This window comes from Pseudorca crassidens, chromosome 2 (assembly GCF_039906515.1).
Source record: "Pseudorca crassidens isolate mPseCra1 chromosome 2, mPseCra1.hap1, whole genome shotgun sequence".
In the NCBI taxonomy this organism is placed as follows: domain Eukaryota; kingdom Metazoa; phylum Chordata; class Mammalia; order Artiodactyla; family Delphinidae; genus Pseudorca; species Pseudorca crassidens.
The window spans coordinates 36,441,135-36,461,431 of NC_090297.1; the positions used below are offsets into that span (position 1 = coordinate 36,441,135).

General features: G+C 53.4%; 1 protein-coding gene and 1 long non-coding RNA gene across 6 annotated transcripts in view; one reads left to right on the forward strand and one right to left on the reverse strand.

Annotated features, from left to right (window-relative positions):
• Positions 1-20,297, forward strand: part of RNF220 (ring finger protein 220) — a 220,303-nt gene that overhangs the window by 193,969 nt on the left and 6,037 nt on the right. For 2 of the 5 annotated variants that reach the window (XM_067725881.1, XM_067725885.1), the window contains 5 exons: positions 3,006-3,107; positions 7,579-7,621; positions 11,308-11,429; positions 11,790-11,922; positions 20,137-20,233. In XM_067725881.1, the coding sequence (XP_067581982.1) occupies positions 3,006-3,107; positions 7,579-7,621; positions 11,308-11,429; positions 11,790-11,922; positions 20,137-20,233 (497 nt within the window). Of the gene's footprint in view, positions 1-3,005; positions 3,108-7,266; positions 7,447-7,578; positions 7,622-11,307; positions 11,430-11,789; positions 11,923-20,136; positions 20,260-20,297 lie in introns of those variants that run through there. The other 3 variants (XM_067725884.1, XM_067725883.1, XM_067725886.1) reach the window with 3 other exon arrangements.
• LOC137218649 (uncharacterized) lies at positions 1,604-7,117 on the reverse strand. Its single transcript, XR_010940810.1, has 3 exons — positions 6,654-7,117; positions 3,304-3,354; positions 1,604-1,750 (listed from the first exon to the last, which is right to left on the reverse strand). It is a non-coding gene; the product is annotated as an uncharacterized lncRNA (long non-coding RNA).

The window sequence follows — 20,297 nt, forward strand, 5'->3', positions numbered from 1 at the left end:
AAAGGAAGGGCCAGAGGCCTCAGCAGGATGACATGACTTGTACCAAGAACTCCCATAGGTGGCCACACAGGTAGATGGTACTGCATCCCCAAAGGTGATGATGTTTTGAGGGAGTGGGGACCTGGGGTTGGAGGACTAAACACTCACTCACTGAGTGTCCTCTCCCCCCCGCTCAGTAAGGTGGCATCCTGTCTTATAAGTTCTCACAATGACTTGTAAAGGCAGAAATCCTCAGCCCTTTCTACAGGGAGTGAGGAATGAGTGCTGAATGGATACTTTTTTTTTTTTTTTTGGCTGCGCCGCATGGCTTGCAGGATCTTAGCTCCCCAACGAGGGATTGGTCGAACCCTTGGCAGTAAAAGTGCGGAGTCCTAACCACTGGACCACCAGGGAATTCCCCAGAATGGATGAAATCAGTAAGGGAGTGTGTGTGGAGAGATCAGAGCAGAAGCCAAGAAGAGAGTCTGGGACTCCTGTGCTGGGGGTCAAGAGAAGGTCCCAGAGCCAGGGAAGGAGCAGAAGAGGAACAGTGACGAGTGAGGAGGGGCACAGGAGAGCATGGTGTCCCAGGATCCTAAGAGAAGAAAATTCCAAAATGTCTGGGCTGGTCAGCAGTCAAGCAGAAAAGGGGTAGAGAAGGAGGCCATTGTATTTAGAAGTCTTAAAAGCACTGGTGACCTCTGAGAGAGCAGTTTTGGGAAAAGGAGCCAGAGTGACAATCTTACTTCCAGGCGGTTGGCCTGTCTCCCCTGCAGGCCCTTCAAAAAGGTGGGAGTGGACTCCGCAATTTCATTCAGGAATCACTCAACACAGCAAGCTGGACAGAGGAGGGGCAGGGAACCTAGCCCAGCCCTAGACTGATGCAGGCCCTGGCCAAGGAAGCAAAGCCCTCCCAGCCCTAAAGAGAAAAGGCGTTGGGGGAGAAGTGGGGGGCCACACCGGCAGAGCTTGGCCCAGGCTGCAGTCGCCAGTGGCTATGGTTAAGGCAGGCAGGTCACGGACGTGCTGCCAGGTCAGCCACAACCACTGACCCCTGACACCTGAGCATGGCCGGCAGGCTGGGGACTGGACCCCAGTGAGGCCTGTGTTCAAAGCACAAACACAGACACGATCCACGTCCACACCTGGTTCCCCACATACACAGATGCACACCCACCTGGCCCCGTGAGAATACTCATACAGGAAGTCTTAAATATGTGCAGATTCCTGCAACCACCAACGTGGGCTCATTGATAATCAGACTTAGAGGCAAGGGCCACCGCTCACCCACTTCTAGATATAGGCTCACGCCCCCAAAGCTGCCTGTCTCAGGGTCTGTCCTCAGCCTGGAATGGGGCTTTAGGGAAGCAGGTCATGGGTAGAAGAGGCACGAGGTAGAAGGTTCAAGCAAGAGACTGAGAGGACAGGGAGGAGGGAGGGAGGAGGAGGAGAGGGCGAGGGAGCCTCAGACAAGATTGATGGCCTCGTTGCCATTAAGAAAAAAATTAGCCGGTGGCGGCTATCATATTAAAGGGTGAAGAAGCCGTGAATTATTTTCTTAAAGATCTTATCGCTTACAATGATAATTTTACCTTCCAAAAGGCCACTTTTAATGAGGCGAAGAGCCAGGCAAAAAGTCATGATTTAATGTCGGGATTTTTTTTTCAAAACACATTTTACTGCTTTTTGGTCCATGTTTAAAAAGCGCCAGTGACCTTTTTTTATTCCGCTTGCCCCAGGTGTAATGCTGAGGCCTCTCAGGGCTTCTAACCTAGAGAGAATGAAAGAGAGCACACAAGCGTGAACTTTCTCATGATGGGGGGGCAGGGGCCCCACGATGCTTCCCCTCCTCAGCATCCTCCTTGGGACCAGAGAAGGAAAGGCCATTGCCTGAAAGCCTACCTCTTTTCCGAGCTGGGGGCCAAGGCACCCACTCGGCCTCCCACTGGCCTGGGTAGGTGAGGAAGGGGCTCCAAGTTGCAGGGAATCCCATCCCAGTCCCTGCCTGGCCTCTGCCCTCCTCTGCTCTTGTGATGAGGCTGAGTCAGGGAGCCCTGCCAGACCAGCAGCTGCCCCCCTTCCCAGGGCCCTCGCCTGAGGATGTGCAGCGTGGCCACCGCATGCAGGTCACATCCTAAGGCTCAGTCGGAGATGAAGGATAAATGGCTGCTCCATCTTTCCCAAATTGCTTTCTTTGGGCTGTCAGTGGCGATTTGGCATGGTTTTCTAAGCTGGGGAGGCCTCCTAGGGAATTGTATGCTTCCGGCTCTGGGCTGTGCAGGCTGGAAAAGGTTGGGGGGAGGAAGTATGGATTGCTTTCAGGCCTCCAGGCCCCAGTTTGCAGTTGAACAGGCCTTGGCAAGAGGCAGCAAGAGCAGGCTGAACGTGCCATGTGGTATTTAGAATTGTGGTGCTCGCGTACAATTTAAAGCAGACAGTTTATTAATCTAAACTGCGGGCATATGTAGAAGAGCCCATGCAGGACTGACATGGGGGGATTAATTTTGCTGGGATTTTTGCTGGGGTCATCGCCACAGCACAGGGATAAATGGAGCCAGTGTACATCCCTAGCTGCACGAAGGAAACTCTTACACACTATTTAATTTACTGTCTCCATAGCGGGGCTGCCACCAGCCTGTATTAGGGGCAGGCAGGGCAGCAGGGATGTGGCTTTACCCCCAACCCTTCAGAGGGGTCCCAGAGTCTCTGCTCACTATGGGAGAACAAAGCCTATATATAGTCTCAGCCCACTGGGAGGCCTGCCCCACTGGGACAAAGATTTGCTGGGGTGGAAGAGGTTGGACCCTCTCCAGGGGTCTCCACCCATCCCTAGGATCAAGCTATCCTTTCCCACAACCACACTCTGGGGGGCCTGACCACATGCCTTCAGAATCTCAAGCGGTCTCTACCCCTCTGCCCTCCTTTTCTCTGCCTCTATCCCAAAAGCTCCATAGGACTGGACACTCTAGGGAACTGACTGTAGGTCTCATTCAGCCTGAGGCCACGTGTCCTTTTTCTTCTTCCAGTCCCTCTTGTTGTCTGCTTCCATCAAGAGGGAAGGAGAGTCTCCGACAGCATCACCACACTCGTCTGCCACCGACGACCTGCACCACTCAGACAGATACCAGGTGAGGAGGGGTGGGATGGGCCCTGCCTTATAGGGCAGGCCTAGGGCTAACTCCTCCCATCCTCAGGATACAAGGGGAAAGGCCTGAAGTGTGTTTGATTCCCTCTGTGTCTAGTGCTTCTAACTGAACCGAAAGGCACAGGTGTCAGGGAATGTGCCGTAAATAGATGGATTTTAGGGAGAGATGCCAAGGTCACCTGGGCTCAGGTGGGCTCTTCGGAAGCATCCCAGCCATCTGGAGGTCTCCTCTAGGGTTCCGTTTCGAGAGAGAGAGAGAGAGAGAGAGAGAGATTGCCTGTGAGTGCCTTGGGCATAACTACACAATCCTAAAACATCAGAGCAGGAGGGGGACCTAAGGGTAATATCCCAGCTTATACAGACCTTATTTGTGGTAGGAAGGAGAAGGAGCTTCCCCCAGAAGCTTCTGAGGAGAGACAGAGCCCTGCCTTCAGGAGCCCCAGTCAGAGGGCAGAAAACAGGGCTTGCTCCAAGGAACATGCTATCTAAATGGCAGCACGGCTTCTCAGGGAGCCCTTATGTGAACAGGGAAACACAGCCCTGACTAATGCAAAGAGACAAGGCAGCAGGGACCTGTCATCTGGGGTAGAGAACCAGGGCCACTGCTGGTACACAGGAAGCCTTTCTTGGAATTCGAGGTTTTCTCTCTGGGCACTTTTTCCTCCTAGCTGACACAGCCTGGCGTCAGGGTGCAGAGTTTGGTGAGTGGAATACGGAGTGTGGGCTGTACACCAGCTTCAACTAGCACCTCCTCTGCTGGATGCCCTTGTCTGGGACTCAAACTGCAGAGCCCAAAGTGCCAGCCCTGGGGAGGGATCCCTGCTCTTGTGAGCCCTGGTTTGAGAAAGGCAGTCAGTCCTCACCCAAACAATCCTGATTCAAGATGGAGAAATGACCCAACTCTAGGGGATTCTGGGATAGGGAGACAAGGCTCCATCCCAGAGAATTCTATCCCAGAGGGAGACAGAGCCCTGCCTTCAGAGGCGGATCCTCTCTATTTCAGCCCCAGCATTCAGCTCCACTATTTGTTGAACTAGGGGAAGAGTAACCATCAGGCATAGGCATGGCATGCTAGGCATAGGCTAGGTGTGCAAGGGCATGGCACCAAGGCCTCTGTGATTTAGAGTCAACCTTTCCAGCTTCCATTTCTAATACTGCCTTCCGTGAATCCTGTGTGCTGTGCTCACCAGATGAATGCTAACCACTCGTTGGCTGTGCCACTCCTTTCTTGCCTCTCTGCTTTTACACACGCTGCGTTTAACCGGGTTATTTTACCCCACCCCATCAAATTTCTATTTATCCCTCAACAACCTGCCCAACTTCCCTCTGCTCCGGGAAGCCTTTCCGGATTAGCTTTCTCTTCTCATGACCCCTTCATGCCCATGTTATTGCCCTGATCATCTTATATCAACACCCATTTAAGTATGTTTCCATTATCTTCTAGTATATAACAATCCATCCCAAAACTTAGTGGCTTAATACAATTTATAATCTCTCATGATTTCTCATGATTCTGTCAGCTGAGTAGGCCTTTCCTCATTCATTAAGCTCATTCAGCTAGAGGACTAGCTGGCCTAGAAAGTCCAAAATGGCCTCACCACATGTCTGGGAGATTAGGGACCTTGGTTTTCTTCCATACGGCCGATCATCCTCGAGGAGGTTAGACTGGCTTCCTTACTTGGCAGTCTCAGGGCAGTGTCATGCCAAGAGGGCGAAGGCCAAAGCTGAAAGGCCTCTTGAGGCCTAGGCTCTGGAACTCACAAAGCTAACACAATCAAGGGATGAGGAAATGCAGCTCTTTGATAGGAGGAGCTGCAAAGAATTATGAACATACTTAATCTATCATGATGAGCCTGACTCTTGCACTAGACTGACAGGCTCGCCAAGGCCCCTTCTTTACTCCCTTCCTTTACTCAAACACTTATCTAGTACTCACTCATGCTCAGCCCAGGCTCCCTGCCTTCACGGGGTTAGATGTGCAAATAGATAATTACAGCCCAGTGTTTTAAGTGCTATGAAAGAGAAAATCAGAGTAAGATTCACAGAGGAGGTAATGACTGAACAGGATGAGTAGGAGTTCACTTTGGTGGACCAGGAAGAAAAGATATTCCAGATCAAGGCAACACTATGTATGTGCAAAAGGCAGAGAGGTGTAACACAGAATGATGTATTTGGGGACCCACTAGCAGTTCAGTTTTGTTAGAATGTAAAACACAAGGGGAACTGGTAGAAAGTGAAGCTGGAATCCCCTGATCTTTACACAACACCTGGCATGTAGTAGTTGCTCAATTATGTTGGACTGTTTTTAAAAAATCATCAAACTTGGCCCTGAAATCAGGCGGTACTGGTTTCTGGTTTGGATTCCCATTTCCTTAGCCCCTGCTGGGTTACCTAACCCTTTAACCATTACCTCACTTTACCCTCATAGCAACTGTGCAAGCTAGGATTCATTGCCCCCAATTTATAGCTAAGGAAACAGGCCTAGAGAGAAGAAGTGACTTTTCTAAGAGCACATATATTATAAGTAACCAAGTCAGGATTTGAACTTGAGTTTGTCTGGCCCTGAATCCTAGATTGTTTCTCAGCCCTGCACTGGGCTTAGGGGCTTCCCTCATAAATATCCTCCTCCCCACCCCACGGATTTCTCCTGCATGCCAGACCCTGTTACTGGATAGAGATGACCTCCCAAGTAGAAGGGACAGGTCTGTAAACAGTCAAAATATCCAAGTTCAAAGGAAAGCCAAGGGACTGTGAAAACTCAGAGGAAGCAACTAACCCAGCCCTGAGGGAAAAGCGAAGTCATCCCAGAGTCCTGCAGGATGAACAACAAACAGTTATCCAAGCAGGGAATATGGGTGCATGGAGAATAATATAGCCCAAAGTCCAGAGTATGGGGTGCTCAAAGAGCTACAGGTGGTGTCAGGAGGGGAAAAGGAGAGAGCAGGAGTGGCAGAAGAAGAGTCTGGAGAAATAGGCAGAGCACGTCAGAGACGACCTGTATGCCGCGGTGCAGATCTCAGTGGAGAACCACTAAAGGATTTAAAGGGGAGAAGAAAGAGGGTCAATTTTGCATGATACAAAGATCACACTGCATGTACGGTGGAAGATGGGTTACAGGGAGAAAAGCTGGAGATGAGAAGGCCAGATGGGAGACAGCTGCAAATTTAGAGAGCTCCTAAGATTAAGAACTAGAGCAAGGACATCCAAGATAGGTATAGTCACTGAAGAAACACGCAGGGATGGCTGGCCTGTGCCCAGCGCTGTGCCGGGCTCTGGCTTCACCCAGGACTCACACATGGCCCCATACCTGGAGTGGTCAGCCCACCGACAACCATTTGTACAAGCCATACTGAGAGTAGAGATGGAAGTAGAGAGGAAATGATATTTTTCGGTTAGGCCTGGAAGGGCGAGAAGGAGATACACAGAAGGGGAGATAAAAAGAGGTAGGAGACCTTTAGAGGTAGACTCTGAGATGAAAGAAGGCTTGAGTGTGAGGAACTGAAGGAGGGTGGGGTCAAGGACGACTCACTCTCAACTATCTGGTGTGGGCACACCAGAGTGGATGGTGGTATCCCGTTAGAAACTGAGAATCCTGGAAGAAGGCACTTGTTTGAGGGATGCTGGGTTCCACTTTGGCCGCGTGGCTGTGCGTTGCCAGTGGCAGCTCCAAAGGTTGTCCAGAAGACAGGTGAAACGTTGGGAATCCTCTAATATCGGGATTGATGAAAGGCTGGGGACTGGGGAAGAGACAGTTGAGACTCGCGGTGAGACGGGCCGCTGCGATCAGGAAGTCCTACGCTATCTCCCCAGCAAAGGGGTAGCCGCGCGGGAGGCGGGAGCCAGGCGGGGTTCCGGGACGGAAGGAGCCCCGCGCTGGGAGGGGCCGTGCAGTAGGGTGGGAGGACCTCGCAGCCACTAAAACCCGGGCGGGTTGGCTTTGCGGCCGGTGGGAGGGACCCCAGGGCGGCCTCAGCCTGTTGCTGCCGGAGTGCGAGCCGCTGTTTCCTGGTCCCGGTCCGGCAGCCCCCACCACTTCTTGAACTTTCACCCCCGGCGCGCGACGGCGGCGAGTCACGTGATCAAGGCCAACATGGCCGCCACCGCCGTTGGGAGCTGAGGTGCCGCCGCCGCCGGGCAGCCGGGGGGAATCCGCCCGCATCGCCGCCCTCGCCGGCCGGGCGGCCGCGGGGCCCGGAGCGCCGGAGGCCGGGGCTGGGGCGGCACTGCGCGGCGGCCACGGGGTCCCGCTAGAGCAGCCTCCGGCGGCTATGCCGAAGGCCCGGAGCGGCCGGCGGAGCAGGGGGGCCGGCGGGAGGGAGGAAGTAGGTTTGTTTACGGGCTGTTTGGGGCGGGGCAGGTGTGGACCGGGGGCTGGGGCTGGGGCAGGGGTCGGGACTCGAGGCCGCGCTGACGCTCTCTTCTCTTTTTTGCATTTGCCCGGGATCTTTTCCCAGACCTTCTTGCGAGTGCGAGCCAACCGGCAGACCCGACTGAATGGTGAGTCTTGCGCGGCCCCTCCCTCTGCCCCACCCCCCGCCTCCTCCCTCCCTCAGTGCCTGCAGTTCTTGACTTCCCTGGGTCTCTTCGACATTAGGGCCCATTGGCGGCTTCTTCACAGTCACAGCTCCTGAGAATATGCTGACCAAGGCGGCTGCCCTCAGTTTCTCCATCTGTCTAGTGGAGGTTATGGTCCCCAGCTCTTGCGTGAGCCTCTCTAGGCCTTGAAGAACCCTGGGGGTCAGTAAGTGCCAGAGAATGAGAAACAAGCCACACAATTCCACGCGGGAGCTCAGTTTTGAATTTGCAAACTGCTGGGACCTCACTGTACAAGCCGGCAGGGCGCTGAGAATGTTTTTCTTCCAGTTTTTAATCAGTGCCCAGTAGTGTGAATACAGCCTCTCTGCTGAGACTTGACAATGCAGTGAGATCTGGAGTTCCCACGGCAACAGGAACTAACTCATCCCAGGGCTTTTTGAGTTATCAGTCGGCCCACATTTCACAAAGGTGATCAGCGTGGGCTCGACAGCTCTTAGAGGCCTTCTCTGAAAGCACTCCGTGTATGTACTACCTGGCAGGCCACCATCCCGCCCCCCCGCCCCGTGCCCCTTTTGGATTCAAGCCTCTGGAACGTTCCTATTTGCTGAACACAATTGAATGATCTAGTTTTTTGTGCTGGCTAGGGTGTGGTATATATGGGGGTTGTCTGTAAGGGGCTTGGGGGTCTCTAGGCCAGCTGGTGAGTGAGGCCATGGACGTTCAAGATCCCCAGTTCCTGCCACTTGGTTTCTGCTGGGAGGCTGAGCCCCAGACTGGGAAAAGGAGAGCATTTATCATGGGCCGGCACCATGTTAAGCACCTTTATCATAACTGAGAGGAAGTGTTAACACACATTTTGTAGATGAGGAAACTGAGGCTGGGAGAGGTGAAGGTGATTTGTTTATAAACCACACAGCTGGGATGTAACTGCGCCATGGTTTGAATTGGTTTGTTTATCTCCAGAGCCTGTGCTTCTTGGACCATGCCATGCTACCTCCTTGGCAATACTTTGACTTGTCCTACTCAGTGGAAGCCTCTAGGTAGGGAGCAAACTTTCCCTATCATGTTTTAGTAAGCTTAGTTCAGGACTTAGAAGATGAATGGCAGTAAAATAATCAAACCTCAATTGCTTATCTGAGAATTTCCAGGTGATGCCCAGTCCATCAGGGACTTTCCTGGGACTACAAGGAATTTTCTGGCATGGGTGGCCTGGGCAAGGAGAGCATCCAGTATCATGCCTTCCTTGGCAATCCTATGAGATTCGTTCCTTTATTCAATTATCAGTGTCTGTCATAGTCTCCTTCTTACCAGAGAGGCACTCCCTTGAGCTTTAGGCCGGGTAGGGGAGGAACCTTTGTACTGGCACACTGTTCCATACAGGCTTCTAGAAGTCTCAGGGTACCTTGCTCAATGCCCTTCTGATATCTAGCATCCCTTCTCCATCCTAGCCCTGGGTCTAGAGCAGTGGTCCCCAACCTTTTTGGCACCAGGGACTGGTTTTGTGTAAGACAATTTTTCCACAGACTGGGGCGGTGGTGGGGGGAAAGGATGGTTTCAGGATGATTCAAGCGCATTACATTTATTGTGCACTTTATTTCTATTACTATTACATTGTAATATATAATGAAGTAATTACACAACTCAGCATAATGCAGAATCAGTGGGAGCTCTGAGCTTGTTTTCCTGCAACTAGATGGACCCATCTGGGAGTGATGGGACCACCTCAGCTCCACCTCAGATCATCAGACATTAGATTCTCATAAGGAGCGCGCAACCTAGATCCCTCGCGTGCGCAGTTCACAGTAGGGTTCGCGCTTCTGTGAGAATATAGTACTGCCGCTGATCTGACAGGAGGTGGAGCTCAAGCCATAATTCGACCAATGGGCAGCGGCTGTAAATACACATGAAGCCTCCCTCGCTCACCTCCTGCTGTGTGGCCAGGTTCCTAACAGGCCATGGACTGGTACTGGTCCGTGGCCTGGGGGTTGGGGACCCCTGCTCTAGAGTGTCAAGATGGCCCAAGCCTGAGAGTCCAAGGGTTAGGGAAGTCAAGGTGAAGGAGTCTAGATCTTTGTCCACAAAATCAAGCGGGGCACCAGAACATAGTCACATCTCCTACAGTGAGAGCCCAGGAAATTGAGACGGGCCAGGCTGCAGACCACGGTTTCTCAAACTCCATGCTCAGTCCTGGTGGGATGGTGGCTTTCTTGCTGATTTGGCTCTTTCTAGGGCTACTCTGTTTTAGGGTTGGAGTAGCTCCCTGCCTCAGACCCTCAGCAGGCAGGAGCCCCAAGTGCATATTCTTTCTGACCTAGCACACTCACAGGATCAGTCTTTGTTGATGCTGATCGGTTGGGGGCATTCTTGGGACAGGAGAGCCTTCTAAGCTATGGAGTCAGGCCTGCTTTCCTGTGCTGCCTTTGCCACTTTTTAGCTACCTGGACAACTGCCTTGACTATCTTTTTCTGTTAAAATGGATAATACAACCTAGTTTCTGGATACAGAATAAAATGAGCTACCTTGTATAAGGTATTCGGCTCTGAACCTTACACACAACTGAAGCTCTAAACTGTAACTTACCGACTCTCACCTGCATCACCTTTCACCTGTGTCTCGCTCCCTAAACTGCATTGATGAGCTTTCCACCAGGGTCAGTATCCACAGGAAGTTCTTTCTGGCCTTGCAGTGGGGAACCCTTTCCTCCTTGGCTGGCTCCACCCCTACCCCCACCCCAGTCAGTCTGGTCTCAGAGTGGCTAGCTCTACTCCTCTTGCATCACAGGAGTGGATAGAGGGAACAGAGTCCCTTGTTTTGACCCCTTCCTGCTTCAGTGACAGGAGGGCTGCAGAGAGGGATTAGTGAGCTAATTAGAAATGATTGTATCTCTCGGCATTAATTAGCAGTGCTGTGGGCTTGCAGCATGCACTTTGGAATTGAGCCCCCTGCAGGACAGCATGGCAGGGAGCCCTCTGCACTGATTAGAAATGATGGAACAGGTTTGGGTAGGCACAGTAAGGGCTACCCTCTCAAGGTATCTGGGCTGTCTGACTCAGATCCTCTATACCTTTATGACTGGGCCTCAGTCTCCTCTTCTGTAAAATGGGACCAGTGGACATGAGAGAAATTTCACTGGGGTAATTCTACATAGGACACTAAGGTCTGTACCTCAGGGCTCTTGGCCAGGAACAAAGGGGTTTTAACTGATAAGTTAACAGCAGGCCAAATCAGGCCCCTGGAGGGACCTTGGATTCTAACCAAGAAATGTTCTCTAAAGTTATGCTTCTTGACTCTAAAAGAGCCTGTGGTCTTGGCCTTCTGGGGAGACACATAGCAAGTGCCAAGGAGAGCATCTTTGCTCACTGCATTCATTGAGCACTGCAGGTAGGAAGGTAAGGGTTGAGCTTGAGCCAGCTGTGGCCGAAGAGTGGACACTTCACTGGCCTAGCACCAATCTCCTCCCCAGGTGCTCTTGGCAAGGTCCAGTCCCCAAAGGAGCCGAAGGTGCTGCATGATGAGGGCCAGATGAGGCACTGAACAAAAGGGCTAATGGCTGGCAGGAGGTCAGGATGTGTCAGCTCCACTGGGACCTTGGGAACTACAGTGACCGTCTGCCTGTTCTATGCTTTGTTTTCGGTTTCTCCATGCAGCTCGGATTGGGAAAATGAAACGGAGGAAGCAAGATGAAGGGCAGGTATGTCCCCTGTGCAGCCGCCCCCTGGCAGGATCGGAGCAGGAGATGAGTAGGCATGTGGAGCATTGCCTTTCTAAGGTAGAGGGGCCATCACCACCTCCCTCCCCTCCCCTCCTTCCCCTGACACTAGCTGCTCACTGCCTCCAGATCTATGGGCTGTTGGGGTCTCTCTGGGGTCTCAGCAGCTTCTTACTCTCTGTTCTTTGCTCTCTTCCTTTGCTTTCGCTCTCCCACTCCTCCCCTGGGGCTCCAGTGGAAAACTATTGGGGAAAAGCCCAGGTCTTTGACCTCTAGATTGGTTTACTTCAAAGGAGCCCTAGAGCTGGGGGCCTGTGGGGCACACTGCAGCTCGGGGCTAGGGCTGTGCCTTCCTTGCAGGCCCTGGGGAGCAGGTAGGGACGGCCTGGGACCCGCATGATCCTGCTCTGCTCTTCACAGAGGGAAGGCTCCTGCATGGCTGAGGATGATGCCGTGGACATCGAGCATGAGAACAGCAACCGCTTCGAGGAGTATGAGTGGTGCGGGCAGAAGCGGATACGGGCCACCACTCTCCTGGAAGGTGGTTTCCGAGGTACAAGCAGCTGACACATAGGCAGTGGCACTCGGGCGGCCAGGCCTCTGCTGGGTATCCATCTGTTGGGAGCCAAGAGGCCAGGGCTGGTGGCTGGTCATTCCACCACGTGCGAGCTGCTGCTGGTGGGGCTCCTTTGTGACCGTGCTGCCTGCCTGTGATGTGCATATTAAAATGGATGTATTTGGGTGGGGAAATGGAACTGTGAGGCTGTAGGCTAGGAGTGACGAGGGGGTCTCTCAGCCTCGGGTGATGCATTGAAGGTGACAGCCAAGCCACGTTAGCACCTGCATAAAATATTAAAGGGACGGTTATGCATTTATCACTCCATCCCTCTTAAGGCTGATAAATGAGAATCCAGCAACCTGCTGTACACCTCCAGCACTGGGGGCCCCTAGGGCTTCCAGGCAAACACATTGGATTCCCCCCCCCGCCCCCCTCCCCCCACTCCTCCCCCCCCCCCGCCCCTCCTCCTCAGCCCCATGTCAGGGAAATCAGTTACAGAGGAGAGAGTGAGTTATGGCAAAATTTGACCTCCCATGAGCTTCACGGGTGAATCTAATTTTAGCTCTGATCCCATCTCTTCTCCCTGGGCACCCTCTGCCCTGAAGCAAGAGGGGCCTGTGCCCAGCTGCTCCCTGCTTCCCTGGGACTCTCCCCCACTGCTGCAGGACCCTGCCCAGCCCCACTACCTACTTGGCTCCTTGGAGAGATATAGCTTGGCCCAGTGGAAGTCCCCCACCCCCACCAGGTCAAATAGCAGACTGGTAGGTGCCCAGGGTCGGTATCCTCTTGTCAAAGCCTTCTGCCTTGGGCAGGGCAAAGGGGGAGCTGTCAGCCTCCAGCTCTTCTCTCTTTCTGTGCACAGGCACAGCTGGCACTGCAGCTTGTGGTCATGAAGTGATCCAGTCTGCTTCCCATCTGCCTCCAGTTCTCTGGGCAACACCCTTGGGAGTATTGCTGTGTCTGGTCCCTGGGGAATCTCACAGCAGCTGGGAGGAGGGTCTCTGCCTCACTGGGGCAGTGCTTCTCGGGCTGGTGCTGAGGATCGGTCCCCACAGTGCCATCCAGGGCAGACTGGCTACATGAAGGGGCCACGAGCCCAGGTGTGGCGTTATGCTTCTGGGCTTCTCTCATATTGCCCGAGCGTTTGGGGACAAGCCAAAGTGTAAATCAGGAAGGTTAATCAGGCCAAACCGTTTCCCGAGCTTGAGCGCTGAGCTGGGAGGATGTCCGTTTGCCGTTTCACTCTGGTCCTATCCTGGAGTTTCCGAGTGTCTGAGGCCCAGGGAAGATGAGCAGCAAAGCCCAGGGTCCAGTGACTTGTACACACAGGTGTCTGTTCAGGGGCAGTTCCAGGATTCTGCTCTGGGTTCGCTCTGTTGTGGCTGCAGATTTTCATATCTTCCATTACTGCGGCAAGTTTTTAGTCAGCTTTCTTGGCACAGAACTGGACCTGGTGGCTTCTGGGCACCAAACAGGGCTTAGGAGGATGAAGCTGCATGGGGCCTGCTGCTACAACCAAGTATTTCCCAGGTGCTGGGACGCACTCGCAGAGCGGGTGTGAGGGGCTCTTCAGCCCTATGGGGGGGTGTCAGTTTTCCCTGAGTGTTTACACTGTGAGGTTGTTCTTTTCAAGAATTCCTGAGAGGAGTTCAAAGGGGGCTTTTCTTTGAGCGATTTGGAGAGCGAGAATGAGAGTGAGACTTGAAGAGGGAACGGGGGCCGGAGGTGCCTTTATCTGCAGAGAATTGCTCCGGCTTTCCTGATAGAAGCTGCTGCCGCCTCTTAAACAGCTTAGTGCAGTCAAAAGACAGGCAGACTTGAAAGGCTGTTTTACAGCGAGATCAGCAGGGGCCACGAGGCAGAGAGCAGGGCGCAGTGGAGCGGAGGAGGCTGAGGCTCCTCGGTGGGGGGTGCTATCAAAGGAGGCCCTGTCTGATCCTGACCGCCTCTGCCCCCGAAACCCTGTCTGCAGGAGCTGGCCATCTGTCAGTCTACCCTCCTTGGCCAGGACCGATAGGCCCCAACTCTTGGGGGGTTTGGTTGGGTGTGGCCCCGCCAGGCGGGCTGGTGTCAGTGTAGCGCATTGATCGCCCGCCGGGCGGGCTGGGCCGCAAGCCGGGCAGCGCGTGCTTAATGTGATTGAAAGGCAGTTAAAATGGCGGTGACCTTTTCAGGAGGAATTAGATTGCCTGCCAAGACCGGTTAGAGGGAGTGATAACGCTGGCTGAAGAAGCTGCCCAGCCAACTTCAGAGAGAGGGAGCAGAGGCAGGATGAGCAGGCGAGTGGTGAGGCCCATTTAAGCCAAGCTGTGCATGCTGACAGAACAGAGATTGCTGTTCTTGTTGGATATGAAAGAATTGCAGATAAGTTCCTGTATCTGATCACCCCCTATCCCTCCTTCCGGACCAGGACCCCTTCATCATCCTCAGCAAAGCTTCCCACCAGGCCCACTGGGAGCTGGTCTGGTGGAGCAAATCGGTTTCCTTGAATGTATTCTGCCGTGGAACCAGTGAACAAGCAAGAGGTTTTGGTGGGACACTTGGCTGAGGGGAATGGGCCTTGGAGATGGGGCCTGTGGTTACTGAGGGTGAGGCCCAGATTGCTTAGGCCTGGGAGTACTTGGAATTGGTATTTTAGGACAAAGCGAAGGACCAGACAGAACAGGTAAGCACTGAGATAGGTCCAGCTGGAAGTGGATCTTTAAGAATCTGAAGGACGAGAGAAAGTTTTTAAGAGAGTAGTTTGGAAGAAACTTTCAGTGACTAGGAAACGCTCTGGCCTTCTCAGTTCTCGGAGACGCCCTGGGCTGCGTGCCTAAGCTGTCGATTGTCCTCTCTGAACCTTAGGTTTGCTAACCTGCTACTGCTGTTTCTCCCCACCCAGAGTTAATAATTGCATAAAGGGCAGCACGTGGACCCTAGTATTTCACCAACATTCCCCTAAAAGAGCTCAACAGTTAGGGAAGAAAGACGCTCTTCTGGTGCCCTGTGCCAGCCCTGGGCAGAGCAAGGGACCTCTAGGCTGGGCCACAGCGGAAACCTAATTATACAGCCCTTGGGGACAAACCCGCTCCTGCCTGTAGTCAACGGAGGTACGTGATGAATGAGCCCCAGCTCTCCTCATTGCCTGTCACCAGCTCCTGGGTCCCGGAGAAGAGACTAGTGGTGGGAGCTTTGGTCCCTCCTGTTTTGGTTGCCAGTGAAAGTTCACCCAGCTGGATTGGGGGAGCCTGGAGCTCATCATATCTGGAATGGACAGGCTGGAGAGAGAATATGGAATGGTTGGCTTCAGATAAGGTCACAGTGATGTGGTGGGCACATGAGTGGCGAGATGGAGGGATTTCCCAGGAGGCAGCACAGGAAGTGGAAGGTGCTGCAACTCCATCTTTGAGCCCTGGAGGAAAATGCATCCCTGGAATCCAGCACTGAGCCCCTTTGAATCAAACAGATGTTGGACAGGGATGATACTAAGAGAACCCACTGTCCAGGGCCTCTGCCCTGCCCCAATCCTGGCCTAGGGACTGCATCTTTCTCGAGTTCTTGCCTTAGATTTAAGCTGGTTCCATGTGGCCTGGGATGAGATGCCATGGAGAGGACAGGCAGGGCAGCTGTGGCACAGGTCTTTTAACTGGCTGTTGCTTGATAAAACTTCAGCTCCAGATTATGGGTCAAGGGGTTGAGAGGTGTTCTTAGCCCAGGGGCATGGAGAAATTGGCCTGGCCGTAGCTGCTGCCTCCTTTGCTGTGTTGGTTTCCAAAAGATAGGAGCCCCAGATGCTAAAAATGTCCCCCAGCACAGCCCTGCTGCCAGGTGCAGTCAGTGACAGGTGTTGGAACAGCCGACTGCTGCAGGCAGTGTTGGAATGGAGAGCGTTAGGGCTGCCACCTTCTACCTCCTTACTACCTTTAGTTATGACTGTTGCCTGCTGGGAGGGGCGAGAAGAGGTGGCAAGGAGCAGGGCACCTTCTTGTCCCCTGTGGCGACTGACGGGATTTAATCGCCTTTTGGAACACAATTGTTAAGCTGGGACCGGGGGAGTACAGGCAGAAGGAGTAAGTATCAGTGGTTTTAAACGGCGTCTGTCTCTCTGCGTCTCTCCTGACGTGAGGCAGTGAAACACGTTATCGAGGAGGCCCGGAAAGTGGCTAAGTGCGTTTGACACACGCCAACTCCCTGCCTCCACACTGGATAATTGCATTGTCAACTGTTCAGCGAGGTGGCAGGTGACACTGCAGGCCGATTGATTGTCCCGCATCGCAGCTCCCCAGACTGTCAGCTCCCCAATCGATGGCGTTTACACAAGACACCGTAACTGCATCTGTAACTAATTCCAGTGTAAAACTCTCCGGAAGCTGCTGCTCTGCACCACCACCCCCAAACCACACCTTTGGAGAGCACACGCCTCCAGAGGCCCCAGGACTCCTTTCTCCCTGGGCTCTGGTTTTGTTGGGAGCAGCAGGTGAGGAAATCAATGGCTCCATTTTTGTGGTTTCATGTTCTACGACGTTACTGCCCCCAGTAAGCGGGCATCTCCAGTTTCTCAATCGATTATCTGATCAGTTGATCAAATTAATGCTGATTTTTTTCTCTCTCTCTCTTTGACCTAAGAAAAAAGGAGTTTATGCGAGGGGGGTCGTTTTTATAAAATTTAGGCTTTGCTTATTATATATGCACTTAACCCTCTCCCTTTCTATTGCTAGTGTCCAGTTGGAGGGAAGAGGTTTTTTGCACCGCCCGTCCTCCCAGGACCAGGCCCCCACTGCTGAGCATCACTGACTCTCAGGCTTAGTCTGCCTGTGGGCAGCAGCCCAGCCCTTTGTGCCACAATACAGTGGGGCTGAGCCTCAGCAAGGCGGCCTCCCTGGTAACTAAAGGGTACTCTGGGTCATCTTGCAGGTCCCAGGGGCAGAGTCCCTTCCCTGGATAGTAGCATCAGGAGTGGCAGCTTGCCTGTTATCCCTGGAGCTACACAGAACAGGAGCCAGAGGCTTGGAAAGGAGTACTCTGCGCCATCTTGCCTCTGAGTACTGGCTTGGGATGTTCCAGCAGCTGAGAACATAAAATGACTGTGGAGCCTTCTTCTCGAAGCAGGGTGGGGAGCGCAAGCTGGCAGGGGCGCTGTCTGCATAAAATGGCTTTATGGCTGTTTCTTTTTATTATGATTCTGCCAGAAGTCAGCAAGTGACATTTCATTAAGAAAATAAAGTTTAATGTGCTGGGAAGGAGGTTGGAGCTGGCTGGGGCAGCACAAGAGTGAAATTGGTGGCGGCAGCCTGTTCTGAACACCTGTGGGGGTAGGGAGAGGTTCCCAACATCTGTCTTTGCTGGGGGGTGGGGTCAGGGTCAGAGGAAACTGCTCAGACCAGAGACAGGCCTTTTCCTTGGCAAACAAGATGTGTTGTGCTCTCCATCCTGCCGGGCTGGTCAAGGGAGCAGAAGGTCGCGGCTCACCCGAGAGCTGGGGTCTGAGAGGGAGGGTTGTGGCCTGAGAGGTTTCTCCAGGCCACCGGCTAATCAGGCCTTGGCCTTCCTTCCGGCACAGGGCTCCCAGGACCTAATAGAACAGCATTGTTGGCATTAAGCCATTACTGCTTGCGTGTGTTGTATGGCACCCGCTGTGGGCCTGGCCAGCTCTGTGCTGGATGACGCTGAGATCACAGACTTGGGCCTTCATTCTGGTAAGGGACAGTGACAATACATGGTAATAAATGTGACTTTGGAGTTGCACAGGAGCCTGGATGGACGCCGCAGAAGGGACCCCTGTGTAGAAATGTCTGGGGACATCTCGTCCACACTCAGCACCTTGAGGGTAGGAATCAGATCTGGAAACACTGTCTTCAGTGTCAAACCAGGCAGAGGGTGAGTTCGATAAAGGTTGAGAGAATGTTGAGGTGAGTTCATTCAGGAAGTATTTATAGAGCAACTACCATGTGTAGGCACTATGAATAGAAGGCATGATTGAGAAGAGTCAGACTCGCAGAGCGAGCAGGAATTTGTTCTGTAGACCAAGAGGGAGATGTTTCTAGGCAGAGATAACAGGAAGTACAAAGGCAGGGGGGGCATGAGAAAACATGCACACAATAGCTATGTTCCACTGGAGTACAAGATCTGGTCCAGGCCTGGTAGGCGATGAGACTGCAGAGATGAGGACTTCGGCCACTGGGCTGCTTTACGTGTTGAGAAGCTAGGACTTTTCCTAGTAGTTTGGCGGTGCCCAGTTTTCTCAGCTTTGCCATGGGAGCCATACTGGGCTGAGGAGTGGTGCCAGGATTCTCAGCTTTGCTGCTCGCCCACCCAAAAGGCAGGGCCGGGCAGGCCCTGGCTAAGCCAAGGATGTGAGGCTGACTGCTGAGCTGCGTGTACTTGGGGGAGGGAGGTTGGCAGAGCTCGGGAGGCGCAGGCTGTAAGTGAACCTGACGGCTACATTGTGATTGATGGCGGAGTTTGTCTCCCAAACTGTCAGAGGGTTTATAGAGGTGCCATTCACCCACAAGGCGGGAATTGCTTGTCAGGACACTTGGCCGTGAACAGTAGACAGAGCTGTAACTTGGTGTTTTCTCAGCTTAATGGCCCTGCTGCTGACCTGCCTGCTGCCTCGAGTCTGTTGGTGCCTCATTGTGGAGGGCAGATGAGGACTGGCAGGGAGGGGTGGAGCCTGGGTAGTGCCTGGCCTCTCTCTTTCCCTGGTGCTGCTTCCCTTTGGGTTGGGTGGAACCTTTGTGAGACCAGAGACCAGAGGTGTAGGAGGGAGAAGAAGGATCAGGAAGAAAGTGCTTTCGAAATGGGCTTGAAAGGTGGAGAACATTCCAGATGGAGGGGAGAGCATGAGCAGGACATGGTGACGTTTGAGGTGCAGTAAGTAGTCTATCCGTATATGTGGAGCTTATGGAGTGAAGTGAGAGAAAGAGGGAAGGTGGAGAAGTGGGGGCATCCGGAGCTTAGCGTGTCTAACTGAGGAGCTGGGACTTGGTCGTGTGTGCAGAGGGGAGCTGCAGACACTGCTGGAGCAGGGAAAAGAAGGGTCAGAGCTCTAAGGAACAGGGTGAAGGAACAGGCGAGAGGCATGACAACCCGGTACATGTCTGTTGCCCTGATGAGCGTGTTAAGACCCTGGAAGTGGGAAGAATGAACAAGAAATTTCTGAGATCATCGGGCAGAACCCTGAGCTGCTTCACACCTCTGATTCCACTCAACCCAGATCCCATTGCTTTCAGCCCCTTTTGTCCCCGGCAGGGCTGTTCCACTGGCTCATGAGATGTGGTCTGAGATGGGGACCACTGGGAGAAGACATGGGCAGGGAGGGAGAAGTAGCTTTGTGGTCACTGGCCCTGGGCCACCAGGAAGGGTGGTCCTGGGAGTCAGACCACATGGCAGGTGAGCGGGCCTGGAGTAGCTTAAGCAACTCAGCGCCTTACATCACCACCGCCGCCCCTGGCCGAGAGTGCCTGTGGCTGTGCCAGATGCTCCTCGGTGAGGTCAGCTACCTGCCCGGCCCTTGGCCCTGCCTCCGCCCACCTGCTTGCCTCCATGGACTGCTTTGAGAAGCAGGTGTGCATGCTTTTTCTCCCTCGGCCATCCCTTCTTAATCCCTCTATAACTGCACTTGTCCAGGAATCTGGGCTGAGTGAGGTTGGGATGAATAATTAATGTCAGGCACTTCAGACACCAAATATTTGAACAGCTGCCTGGTGTTTTTGCTGGCGAGGACCTGATGGCCAAAACCAGGACGTTGGCTGGGGGTCCCGCTGTATGGCTCTGACAGGCCTTTGCCAGCCTACTCTCCCTTCTGGTAGACTTGTCAGGCTGGACCATGGGACACGGGATGCCCAGGTCCTGGGTGGGGGTGGCCTTGTAGACCTGAATGTCTCTGTCTTCTTCCTGCTCTTCTTAGACCTGGAAGACAGGTGTTCAGCAGGCCTAGACTAGGTGTCTCCTGAGGACCTGACCTAGTGTATGAATGGGCTAGTTTATAAGCAGAGACCACTTGGAGCAGGAGGCAGTGCAGAGAAGGCTGAGGTATGCAGAGTGAAAAGGCCTGAAATGTCAGAGTCAAGAGCACCCAAGTTTCTTGGCTCTCTATATCCCAAGCCCACGTTTCTGTTTGGCCTTGCCTAGCTCAAAACCTGAGCCGTACCTAGGGAAACAGAAGGGGTACCCTTGGACTCGTCTTGCTGGCCCCAGGCCCTCCTCATATCCTGCTTCCCACAGGCTCTGGCTTCGTCATGTGCAGCGGCAAAGAGAATCCGGACAGTGATGCTGACTTGGATGTGGATGGGGATGACACTCTGGAGTATGGGAAACCACAGTATCCTTGGGGCACTGCGGGACAAGGTGGGGCTGGTGGGACAGTCCAAAGGGAATAAGAAAAG